The sequence below is a fragment of the Diorhabda carinulata genome, chromosome 8 (genome assembly GCF_026250575.1).
Source record: "Diorhabda carinulata isolate Delta chromosome 8, icDioCari1.1, whole genome shotgun sequence".
NCBI lineage: Eukaryota > Metazoa > Arthropoda > Insecta > Coleoptera > Chrysomelidae > Diorhabda > Diorhabda carinulata.
In genome coordinates, this window is record NC_079467.1 from 13,948,282 (window position 1) to 13,962,597 (window position 14,316).

Sequence of the window (14,316 nt, forward strand, 5' to 3'; positions counted from 1 at the left end):
GATTGAAAAAATTGCACTTTATACAATTTAAATTTATTTATATTTAGAGTAATAACAAACTATAATTTTTTTTACGTGATCTGAGAGAGAAAGGCCAATACTTCATTTTGTTCTTAATTACCTTCAATTAGCGCTTGTTGCAAAATTGAAATGTGTAGGTACCCGCATAAACTTTTGACCCCGTTTCCATGGCATTGTAACTGTTAAATGGGAAGGCTTCTCTTTCGAAATAAATAATAAAAGAGAAATTAAGGTTGTGCTGTTACGGAACACTGAGTTTTTACCGTTCTAATATTTTTGCCACTTTCTAAATGCTTGAATTTGCAATGAGGTTAATTAAAATCTAATAAAAAACAAAACGAACTACCTTGTTTTTGTTTCATAAAAAAGTTGACCGATTTAAGCTTATTAGTTACTAGAAATTTTTTGAAAAGATTAAGTACATACCTGGTTGTGGTTGTACAGGTATTGAGTGGCTGGAGGAGGTGGTTGCGTCCATAAGAATTGTCCTCGGTACGTTAAGTCTGATTGAAGAACATGAGGTAAAGAATTCTGATGATTTAGTTGGGTTGCATTCGGTGTAGTTTGCAGAACAACATCTGTTGGATGAACACTATTGTTGTGTTCCTCCCTCTTCCTGAGTTTGCTGCGAACAAGACGAATTGCAATCATTGTGCCGTTACTGCCCACCATTTTTGTATCGGGGCTCCGTTTTGAAAAACCGAAAATGGCTATTTTGAGGCCGTTCAAAAACAGTCACAACACTTTAAATAAGTTTTTTTAACCACTGTAATGCTAGCAGCACTTCACAGCACAATTAAATAATCCTTTGGTATAGTTTGAGTCACTGTATTTAATATTAAAAACTCGTGAATAAAATTTGACTAGAAAAAATACGTTTTTACGAGGGTCTAGCTCTGTTGCCAAACTCACTCTAAACTTTACTTCTCACTCTCGTTTGTCTGTCGAGTATGAAGTAGGTATACTGAGCAATCGCCTATATATACGAAATGTGACGTAGCGTAGCGTGCTGCTAGATTTCAGAGGCGTGTTTTAGGGTATTTTTAAGGAGTCAAGGTTTTATTCGAAAGTTGTTCCTGTAACACATCGCATTGTTACCAATGGTTCCACAATACATACGTTCGTTTATTATTATTTTAATCTACATGCAATTGATAAAGATATGGTAGTTGTGACTGTTTTCGAAAAATTTGTTTTCTTATCCATATTTAAAAATAATAACAAATTACAAATTAAAAATAATTACAACTGAAAAATAACCTTTTTATTTCTTTGGTATTTATCTTCGATACAATATTAATTTGTTACTTTTCTTATTCTTAGATCTATTAATCTTTTATCTTTTCATTCATTATTATAACTTTTTAAGAATTTGTTCAAACTCTTGTATTAATTTTTCATACGTCTAGCAACAACAAATTTGATTAGGTACAAATCTTTTAAAACTTAAAACAAAATAGTGATTATTTAAAACGTACGGGAATATGTCTAGTTTTTAATTAGGTGGCAAAAAATATTACTCAAGTATTTAAAATTATTTTAAATAGCTAATTACATTATTCAAAATATTCAATTCCGCCTTTCCGGTAATAAATTTTTTTCATAATGATAATGTTTATTTCAAAGGAAATTAACTTACATATTTAGGTAGCTATTCTCTGCCTGAGTATGTTTATATTAACCGCTTGGGTTACTATTGCAGTAAAGAACTTTTTATTTTACCTATCACATAAAATACTTATCATTGATTATTTTTTTTAGCCCTCATATACAATTTAAAAAGCTAACAGGCCACTTCATAGTGCATCATTTTCATTCTACAAACGTATAAAAAGAGTTGTGCATTTTATTGATTTTTTGCGTAATATTTTATAAAAGCGAATCCTAAATCTCCCCATACCACGACGGTAATGAAGTCAGTCATAATAGAGGGAGTAATACAGTTTGTGATAGGGAGATACAAAGAGACTTCGTCGTCATTTTCATAACTTCCATGAAACAGCTGACGGTCGAGTTTCTCTCTACTAAAAGGAATAACCTCGAACATTATCGTGAGTCTCAAAAATTCCAACTTATAATAAAAACTTGGAAAATTCGATAATTATAGGTAATAGTTCGAATGGATTTAAAGAATAATCTTCATGAAAATGTTTTCAATAATTCAAGTGATTTAATTTTATATTTTCATATGTACAATTATTTAAACCATGTGCATAAATATAAGTACTAAATGAGTTTCCTATATATAAAATTTTAAAGAATTATGGCAATGGATTGCTAGTACATTCACTAACTTTTATTTTGGAAATCACAGAATAATTTCCATTGCTGTTAATGTTTGTTTCTCTGAAAAAATCATCGAATTTTGTCAACAGTGAAAATTGTAACAGTATTAACTTTCACTTTGTAGAACTAAATATTTTTTAATAAAATATAATTACTGACGCAAAACCAAGTTCCGTGAAATATTATATATTATGTACAAAATAAGTACTTGAAATATTTATCATAATTTTCAAAATCAAAGTCTGATATATATAATTATATAAAATACGATACTGAAATTTGGAATAAATTGAATAGTTCATAAATTTTTTTATAGTCGATTAGTAGTATTTCCAATCGTGTTTTTTACATGCCATAATAATGTTTGCTGCAATTACGGGATATACTTTCAATGAAAATATCAAAATGAATGTACCTCTAACAATTCCAGAAAATCTTATCTTTTTACCAGGCAGATATCTAATTGTGAAATCAGCCGTAAGTCAATAAAAGGAATTCTTAAAGCATATAAGTTGCCTTCTAAGAAAATTACAATCCCCCAGGAAATATTTGTAGATAATCCTTACAGAAGATTCAAGTTTAGTAATAAAATTCTTGATCAACTAAATACGAACAACATTTTGTGATAAATACCCTTTTATGTTGAATGGTAAGGTAAATGGACAATATTGTTAATATTCGGCGAATGAGAATTCATACTGAGATTTCATATAAAAAATTTCACCCGATCATTGGCGAAAGGCTTTAAAACATGTAATAGGAGAGGAAGATAAATTCTGAAACTTTGATATTTTAACAGAAGAAACAGTAACCAAACATTTCGCACCAGGTCATTTGAAATTACGCAAAACAAATTCAGTCAAACAGACAATGAGAATTTACTTCATTAAAATAATTGAATAAAAACATATTTTATTAGTTGTTTTTTATAATAGTACTTTTATTATCTTGTAATTGGTAAGAAATAAAAATTTCATATTTGGCAGATATGAATAAGTCTACACACACTAATCGCAATTGGAAATAGTAATAAATGGGTTCGATCATGTTTCAATGAACAACATTATATTCCAACTACTGCTTTTGTGCCTCGCTGTATTTATTATTATGACTGAATCATTTCCTGTGCTTAAAAGGAAATATAGTTTTGGAATCAAACAATAAATCACTATGTTATTATATCTTATTCCTAAAAATGTGAGAAATATTTATGATGTATAAAAGAAAGAAAATAAAAATTTTAACTACCTGAACAACTATCTTAAACAAAAAGTCATCAATAAAGTTAAAATATTTCAATATTTCAATTTGTTGTCATTATCAAAAAATTGTATATTGGAATCTTGAACTTCTTCAAGATATTGATATTAAATTTTTGATTAAAGAAGTGTTTGGATTGAAATCTGTATTTTGCAGATCTAATTTACGAATAAAAAATTGTCTTCTTCTAGAAAGTTATTTTCTGTGCAATTTAATATTTATGGCGAGATGAAAAAGTCATTGTTGAATACTTTTTGTATTTCTACGATCTATTTAAGTGATGGAATCTACATTATCGCAAAATTATGCCATAGTGAGAGCTTCACTTACTACAAAAGGATATATTCAAAATTACAAGGTTTCTTGAATACTATGAACCGAAGGAATGAGTAAATCAATACTTTTATCACTCAAGCACGTGATTATATTTAATTACTGAATATGTTTATTTATTATAATAAACCTCCCAAGTGGTTTAACATTATGTAAGGCTATTGCCATAAACCAAAACAAACCCTTCTTAATTCTACAGAGTACTCTTTATTTTTTTTTTCACTGTTATAACCAGTTATTGCTTATTCATTCACTATCTTGACTGGCATGCAAGAAAGATCGATATATCATTATAAATACTATGATGTGTCATATCCGAGAACCACGGTACCCTACATTTATCCACTGACGATACTGCATTTATCACTTCCGCCTCCACTTGCTCACTCAACTTGCAGATCTAAAGATTTCTACCACGAGATTCCCACCTGATACTTTAGAGAAAACGTCCGGAGCCGTTTATTTGGGAGAACAACCCACAACCGGATGTAGAGCAACGTCTATTGCATCACACCCAATCATTTTAAAAAGAAATTTCGTAATTAAACTACAATTTTGATAAGCAAGAGTAGTACTTAACCTTTATGTGAGTGATGAGGTACATGGATACCTTTAGAATTGTCAGTTATATATTTTTGAATGTGTAATAACTATTTCCAGTGTTTTGTGGAAACTAAAACATATTTTTAACCAATAGAGTGACAAAGAAGTCAGGTACCTCTTTGTGTTTTGTATGACAATGAAAAAAGTATTTATGATTTCGTACAAAAATTAAATGACAAACATTCATTAAAATGTATTATTTGTTTAAAAATTACAAGTTATTTGCTTATACAGAATTATCACAGCTATGGAAGCAGGTGTTGCATGTTGGACGAGTTCATAACAAACTGGTTTTCTACAGTTAGTGCAAGTTTTTCTTTGTTTTCATTTGGGATCTCTGTATATGTAACAACCACTGCAATACGCCCTTGAGACGTCTGACTCATAGATATTATAGATCCAGGAGAAGTAGAAAGCCTAGTTCTTGGCCAAGTCTTGTTTACTCAATTTTTTATTATTGTTCTATATTTTCCCCATACCGTTGTAGAATCAATGATTTCAAAATCTTCTAAGTCTATTACTCGAGGCATATTGTGGTTTATGTTCCATGTAAATGCTATATGCTGTCACAGCTGCAATGTCAATGATTTGTAAAAAAACTACTAAAAAGTAACCGATTCATTCTAAGCTTCGATCGCCGCAGAACTGTTTAGCTTGACTAAAATAATAATATTTAACGTAGAAAGAAATCTGAATTGTTTTCATTACATTACATAAACACTCTCACTCTGATAAAGGTGTTTTATTCGTCACTTACATAAGGATTAAGGATGTTATTTAAGAAAAAATATCATACACTTTTGTAACTTCTGCACATAACCTAAAAAGTAGCTAATAACATCATTTTATTCCATATTCGGAATCTAAAAAAATTTTTAGAGGACTAACTTCCCAATAATAGAAGAATTCAACTATATAATCATCTCTGATGAACAGTGTCTAAACAAGGAAAAAAATAGCAATCCCAATTTAACAATTTGACTTGTTTTTGTGTTTTGATCCTGACCGAATTTTCTTGATTTACTATTTTAATTGCTCGTCCAGAGCATTGTCCAGAGAATACCCTTTTTAAACAAAACTACCCTATGGCTACACTCCATAGCGGACATTGACATCAATTAAAAACGTAACGGAAAGTTTTTGTAGCACAAATAAATAGTCAAAAATACAATCTCAAACATCGTAAAATGAGTGGATTAGAAATGATTATTTAATGTTTATTAAGAAATATACAAAAATTATTGAAATAAAAATAGTAGTTAGTTTTAATTTTTTCTATATACCTGTATTATGGACGCCTTAGTAATCCAGACATATTGCAGCTACAAAAAATGTAAATTAAAGAATATTTTTATTATTGTCCATTCGTTTAGCGAGTGAAGCGAATTACTGTCTGAAAGCAATTAAAATAACGGTGGTTCCCTTTTACATAAATTTATGTTCACATATACCCATTTAAATAGTTTTATGATATTTTAGCCTGACCACCTTGCATTTTCATAAATATGTAACTTCTTGAGTCCGTAGCCAAATCCGGCATTTACATACAGAGTTTTTGAGGCGACTAAGGTTATACAAGACGAAAGGATTGTAGTATCGGATATATAGACGAAGCCTTCATACATTATTATTATGCAAGAAGTGAAAATGTTTTTTTTCGGTAACTATCGGACATAATAGACAGCTAGTTGCAATACGGGAGGGTAGCATGATTCAATGAATTATGAAAAATGGATTTCAGGTCAGCTAATTTACTGCCCAACAGTGTTGTGGTCATTGACAATGCCTCATATCACAACAAACGTCAAGAGAAACGTTTTACATGTGCAACAACCAAAAGTATTATACAACAGTGGCTGTTAAGTAAAAATACATCATTTTTGAGAGATATAAATCTTCCATGATGCTGGCCATAACGTTCTAATATTACCTCTTTACCATCCCAATCTTAATTCAATCCATTTAGAGTGAGTGGCAATTAAAAGTTATCTTGCAGCTAGAAACAATCAGCTAAATGGAAATTACATAATAAAATCGTGGATCGGTGGAAATAGTTTTGTCAGAAAGCGAGGCAGTATGAAATAAGAGGAAATCTATTATAAAGTACCTAATTAATGAGCTGGTATAAACACTAGCAATGACAGTGATGATAGTAATAACTCCGATTTTTCCAAAGATGATTTTAGTGACAATGAATCATTATCTGGAATCGAAGAGTTACCGGGAAATATCAAGTGGATACATTTATATTTATAGTTAATCGATTTAATCAAATTAGCAAATTAACAAACTATTTTTTATTACCACATATTGCAGAATTTTCCTTCAAAATACTGAAATATAGTAATAATATAATAATTATGTATAATTATTCAAAAATTGCGAAGTGGTATATAGGTGCAGTAAACTATACCAATAAACTATATAATAATGGTTATCAATTTATAAATCTTGATATTTTTGCGAATTTATATTAGAGTGTCCGATTCTCTTTACTGCCCTAGCTGCTATCATTTTTGTGTCTAATCTATCTTTTTCTTTCGTCTACGCAACGTTATGTAGCAACCAACTTCAGATGGACAGTAGCAAACAAATTTATAATTATTTAGTCAAGGTCATCTCCACAAGTGGTTCTATAGTTTACTTTACCATATCTTCAAAGTTCTAAATCTTTTATTCTTCCCTTTGAAATTTTTGATAATGATTGCAATAGAAGTTGCTTATCATAATGAAGTTTACATGTTGTATTAAGGCCAACTTTATAATCTACCATTTATTCCCAAATAATAATCAGATCTACTACGCAGTTATATGATGGCAATCGAAGAATTCCCCGTTAGTTGACTATTTCATCGAGAGCTTATTTTTTAAACTCTTCATCAACTGTCCCATACTAAAAGTGCTTTATTTAAACATATAACCAGTCTTCTATGCACTTTTCTCCAGTTACCACTTGATAACGATTCTTTTAACATTCATTGATAACCAAAATTATCCAGCATAGAACTTCTTCGTGATAATCATTGGTAAAGTTTCAGTCAAATTCAAGCAAACCACTTTGTATAAAATCTTTATCAGCCCCAATATTAGTACAACTACTTAATTAACATAGTTATACTTTATGATAAACCAATCTTATTTTTATTGGTTTCTCTAGGGTGAAATTGATTCGTGTATAAAGCGGAAGGACTACAAAGGCTTTAAACTTCATTGTGTAGTTTCAAGGGTAATTCTTATACTTTAGTCAAACATTTTTAACATTCTTTTCTCCACTTTACTTCGTCATTTGTTTTTTTTTATTTGTTTTTTTTTTGAGTGAATCCGTAATATTTCGATACAATTTTGATTTGAATTTTGCGGTACTTAAACACATCAAATCCTTTTCAAATGTGTAGCACTTTACTTGGAATGGATATATTTTTTCTTTTAATATTCTATTTTGATTAAAAAAAAGTTCAATGAAGCCACAATAACTCAAATATATTTCCATATAAAATGCATTATATTTTGCATAAATACATATTTTTAGGCTTTACAACTTTAAAATTTATAATCGGGATCAATTTTATTTTGAGGCAAATTTATTTTACTGATAATTCAAATAAAAATATTTAAAACCCATTATTATCAAGTTTCATCAATATTTTCACCATTTTGTTTGAATCTACCCTTGACACTAGTAAGATTGATAACTAGTCTGGACAATGTGAATAATTCTGTAACGTGAAATATGGTACTGACGTGAGTCTAGAAAGAATTTATTACTCACCACTAAAAACAAATTTAGCCAATTTAATTTTCGTCAATGATCTATTTTTATATTCGAATTTTTCTGATATTGGGAAAGTTGTTTTATTTGTATTCTTTATATCACAGAAGTAGTAGAATGTGGATTTTTCACAATTCATCATAACCTCAGACAACATAATATTAACTGTGTGGTTTTGAAACAAAAGGGGATGAACCCTCCCAATAGTTGAGTGCTATTTTGATCCTTGTTTAGATTTTTTAGCTGTATCAAATATATGTATTAATTATTTTAGTATTGTTAGTTTATTCGACTACAAAAAATGTTAAGACAAAACTGCAGAATAGATTTTTCAATTAATTTACAATATACTAAATGCCTTATACTAATGAGTAGATTTTGAGGTATTAATGTATATGATTTAAACTGTTTATGTATTAAAAACAAATGAGACATAAGATAAAAACATTTTGAGATATCAAATGCAAAAGGAAAAGGAAAAGTTTACTTATGCTTATAATATTGCATTCCAGTCGAAATGGACACACTTTTAGTTTGGAAAGAAGAAGCGATGAAGATACTAGAACTATAATGGATATTCGCAACACCGAAAAATTTATTTCCATCGATTCATTGACGAAGCCAAAAGCAAATTTATCGAAATTTGTTTCTTTGCCTATTTATGGTCTCAGCTTTCTCACATATCTATGGACTAAGTTGGATACACCTTTATTACTTTCAGGCTTTGAAGATGTTAACTTGATCACCTAAACGCATCTCAGATAGTGTAATTAGCATTGTTCATGTAATGGTAGTGAATAATATACGGTATTCTAAATACATTATTATATTCTTTGTTATTAATGATATAACATTATAAGTTTTTCATTAATTTTACATTATTGCTTGAAAATTTCCCTATTTTCATAATTTGACAAATAAAAATTGATGAAAATAATTCTAGTTCTACCCATGAAATATCTTAGAAACCGGAACTTATAATTTTAGGTTCCGCTTATTACGTTTTTGATTAGTTATTTTGAAGTTGTTGTAGTGAATTTTTCGGATTACGTAAGTACCTACGATTTTCTTACGTACGAATTGTTAGTTATTTAAAAACTGAATATTAAAAGAACACCTACATCTATCGATTAGAAAAACGTCTTGAAAACAACATGTGTAACTATAGTTGTTTTTCAATTCTTAATTTTTATGAACAGTCATTTTAAGGAATATTTACAGCCCGTCAAATTGATCGTTACATTGACTTTATTAACAGTAAACAGAAATTTCATATATTCTAGGTTTTTGACAGTAGAAACACACAGTTACAATACGTACACTTGTCTTTTAAATGCAATATTATTAACTCATATTGAAAATAGTTGGCGACATTAATCAAGTTCTATTCACAATAATTCAGTTTGACCTCTTTGCAGTTTTGAATTCTTTCTAGCATTTGAATTAATTTATATCTAAATAGCAATTGCTGATATTCATATGAATACATTACCACTCACAATTACACTGTCTGATGCACGTTTCGATAACCAGTTTTCCTTCAGTCTCTGAAGAAGATATAACTTGAGATCGGTTGGTGTAGTGTAAACAGTGTGTTCAGATATATTTTTTAAAATCTTCAAAGCCCTTATATATATATATATATAATATATATATATAATATATATATATATATATATATATATATATATATATATACAGAGTATCGAGTGAAGTGTTCATGAAAAAAATGTTAACAAAAGATATAATTATCTTGATGTCTATAATAGTTCAAACCTTCGATAAGAATTCACGATTGTTTATCATATTTAGAGGTCGAATTGTGGATCTTCCAAAAATCTACGTGGTCGTTTAGAGAACTTGCTGGTAGACTAAATATTTGTGTGAGTACCGCTATCAGATGTTATCAGACGTAAAATTACGAAGAGCCAGAGGTACAGGACAAGTGAGCCGGACAACAAATGGCGAAGATCGTTATTAGCTCTAAGAGGTCATTTCTAATCGACAAGGGCAAGTGCTGTACAAAACATGGAAGTATTCTTAGGATTACGAAGTACTTATAGACACATAAGGTTTTTATTTTGCCATACTGATCCCAAGTGTTATTACCATTAATTATGGAATATCGAAGAAATCGACAGTGGTGCCAAGAGCTCCGATTTTTTGTTGAGTAGCGCATGTTTGAGTTATGGTAGGGGATGTATATGCTTTATGGTCACCTTTCGTCTCCATCAGGGACAATATGAACGCATATTCCAGAAATATACGAATTTCATCTGATTCCTGGCTTCAGCAAGTTCCAAAACTTTTCAGTAAGATAACCAAACACAACTTGAACTACTTCCACCAAGCTCAAAACTCATCTCCTACCTTGGACCTCGGACTTTTTTAATGTTAATACATTCACGATGTCGTCATTTCCGACGTGGAATGAGATACCCCAGTGAGATACCCCCAGAAATAAATTTATCACTGATCATTGTTAGTGTGCATTTAGGGGTGTGTAAGAACTAGAAGAATTTTAAACCATTATTAAAGTTGAGCCAAAGCTTCGATTATCCTTATTCGATAGGACAAGACACATTACGAGCTCATTGCTAAGTATGTCAAAAATATTCAGGTTTATACGATGCCTGGCTATTAAATAACCAGATTGGTGATATAAAACATTTTATTTTGATATTATTTGTATTTCTTTATTTATTATCATCTTCAATATATGCCACTCCTCTATCTCTACATCTCTCCATACATGTCTATCATGTGCAGGAGTCTTTTTCTTCAACAACTTCAACAGACTCAAATCTTGTTACTTTTAATGCAGATTTGATTCATCACAAGTTACTATCTTTTCTATTACGTTTGAGTCATTTTCAGTGGCATTCAAAGTGTCAGTACACATATTTTTGCAAGCTTGTTATTGATCAACTGTGAGGATATTAGGCACCAATTTTGCACACATCTTTCGCATGTTAAAATTGTCAATTCCTATAGATTAGGCAATCGCATGAATACATAACCGATATTTTCATTCGTTTTAGCCGTGGAAGGGCAACCCCATAGTCATCTCAACATCTTCTCCGCCATCTTGAAAACCCCTAAATTCACTAAAAAACATGTGGATGTGACAAACATATAAGTTTTAGTTTTTACAAGTTTTATGTGAAATTTCGCAACAATGAGTTGCTCTATTTTTATGTCGATAATTTTTACGGCAAAACAAAAAACAGCCCCTTTATAAACAAAGGCCACGTCTACACTGGTTTATCTATAGACATGGTACATATCGTATTTAGTCTAAACAGCTGACAGTTGTTTGTCGCATGCGTACTTTGTTTGTACCAGCGCTAGTCTCGTCACTTAATAGCCCCACACCTTGGATATCATTTCAGTTAACGTCATTATGACTCTTGCATATTCCGCATGCGGGCAAATGTCAACAAAGAATAGCAGGAGTTTCAATTATATTATGGTTAGACATGAAAGTCATCATGCACACTTGGTATGATGCACCAATGTCCAGATGAGGGTTTAATTTTACTCTTCTATATCATACCATGACCGAACCAATTTGTATGATGTTGCATATTCATAAATTTTAATTGAAAAGTGGATTGGAGCCTCTTAAAATACAAAGTATTTCCATAAACTTCGTTAGTTAGTATAAGTACTTTTTGAATCATTATTTCTGTACATTCTTAAAAAGTGAAGATAATAGAGTTTATCTATTTCGAAATACTCGTATCAAATAAACAAATGTTGGATAACTTGAACTAATTTGAAAATTATGCAACTCTATTTCTAGAAAAATATAATTATTTCATCTCAGAACAAGCTATTATTTGAAAAAATGACATAACAATATATTCATACAAATGGAAAACATTTTATGACAAAAAGTAATAAAATTAATAATTTAATATCGGGCATAATTGAAACATGAATTTTATTATACACAAGTAATTTCAATTATTATTTCAAGACCACGTGAACCCAGAGGTGTACTGTTTTTTTGAACACTTTTGTGTGTACCATATATATCTAATAACAAATTATTTTTATTCGTAGTACATGCCGCATAGGCTAGTTATTTCACAATTTCTATTTGAAAATATGTATGTATATGTATGAGGAATGTCTCTATATTCGAAAAAATATTCTCATAAGGTTGACGACGGATTTAAAGTAACCCAGGAAGTGAAACATAATCAATATTTAATTTTCAAAAATTATGTTATTTTCCTGCCCTTTACTAAAATTCTATATTGTTTGAACTGTGTTTGCAACATTATTCTGTCAGTGTATATATATTCTATATTCTAAATATTCTTGAATTTAGGTCTTTTCTGTTTCAAAATTAGTTTCTTTTGATAATTAAAAAAAAAGATAAGAATTGACGTTTCGACTTTTCTTTAAGTCTTTATTGTAATATTAATTATTGTGAGTAAAATTCTATTATTATTAAATATTCATACATATTTCTTATATTGTATATATATATATATATATATATATATATATATATATATATATATATATATATACAGGGTGAGTCGGGAGGAGCGCACCAAACTTTAGCAGTGTATTATACACGTGAAAATAATGTAAAACAAATCATATGTTCTTATCCGATTTTCATTTGTTTTTAAGTTATGTACTAATTAAATATGTTTATCTAGCTTTCCACTTATATTTGAATTTTAACATTATCAAAGTATGCCATGTTCGAGGCTCAAAGGCATTTCATAATTCTGACGTTTTGATGAACTGTCAGTGTAAAGTGAACAATAACTGAACGTTTAATTTCGAATTTATGTGATTGTTAGTAGTGCAAAATGCCATACTTATTCAAATTTATAATATGCAAATATGGTGTTTGTTTATGGTTTCTGTAATGGAAATGCTACAGCTACTGCTGAAGAATATCGTCAACGTTTTCCACACCAAAGATATCCTGATAAAAATGTATTTATTAGAGTTTTTAACATGTTGTGCGAGACTGGTAAGCTTACCAGTGCTAACATATCATCGGAATGCGCCCCTCGACAAGGTTTGGTAGAAGTAAAAAATATTCTGCAGCTATAGTAGAAGAGGATGCAACTACTAGCTCACAGAGAATTGCCAATCAATTGGGAATTCCACAAAAAAGGTGATAAACACACTCCACGAACAAGGCTTATATCCTTATCACGTACAGAGAGTACAGCACCTACAACCAGAGGATTACGCTAACCATATGGAGTTTTGTCGGTGGATAAATAATAATTATCGTGATGTATCGAGTATACTCTTAGCTATAGCTATAGCTACATTTACCCGTTATAGCATTAATAATACTCGTAACTATCATGTATGGTCGGACGAAAATCCCCACACAACAGGCGAAAACAATTTTCAACATCGGTTTTCTGTAAACGTGTGGTGTGGTATGGTTGACAGTTCTTTAATTGGCCCTTTCATTTTGGAGAATCGTCTCACAGGAGACAGCTACCTAAATTTTTTCCAAATTGAATTACAAGGCCTACTAGAGGATGTTTCTGTAAATATTATAATGCAGATGTACTATCAGGACGATGGAGCTCCTGCACAAGTCGCTCGTCAGGTCAAGTAACATTTGGACGAACGTTTTTCAGAGCGTTGGATTGATCGTGGAGGTCCTATTAATTGACCTGCAAGATCTCCAGACCTCACACCACTAGATTTTTGTTTATGGGGCTGGATGAGAAATAAAGTCTACAAAATAAAAGTGACCACGGGATTCACTAATTAGACGATTTGAGAATACTGCAGCCCATAATAAAGAAGAAAGAAATGAATTAATTGGGAGAGCAACAAACGCTCTTCGTAGACGAAGCAGAAAATGTTTAGAAGTCAATGACGGTATTTTTGAACATTTATTGAAAGAACGGTATGATTAAGAAAATTTTTTTGTGATAATTTGTTTATTTATTAATATGCTATAACTTGAAAACCAATGAAAATCGGATAAAAACATATGAGTTTTTTTACATTATTTTCACGTGTATAATACACTCCTAGAGTTT

The 14,316-nt window shown here is 30.2% G+C and overlaps 1 protein-coding gene across 3 annotated transcripts in view; it reads right to left on the reverse strand.

The window, feature by feature from the left end:
• The window catches only part of LOC130897396 (uncharacterized), a 650,875-nt gene that overhangs the window by 1,808 nt on the left and 634,751 nt on the right, over positions 1-14,316 (reverse strand). For all 3 annotated transcript variants that reach the window (XM_057806229.1, XM_057806228.1, XM_057806230.1), the window contains exon 5: positions 448-646. In XM_057806229.1, coding sequence (XP_057662212.1) covers positions 448-646 — 199 coding nt within the window. The remainder of the gene's footprint in view (positions 1-447; positions 647-14,316) is intronic.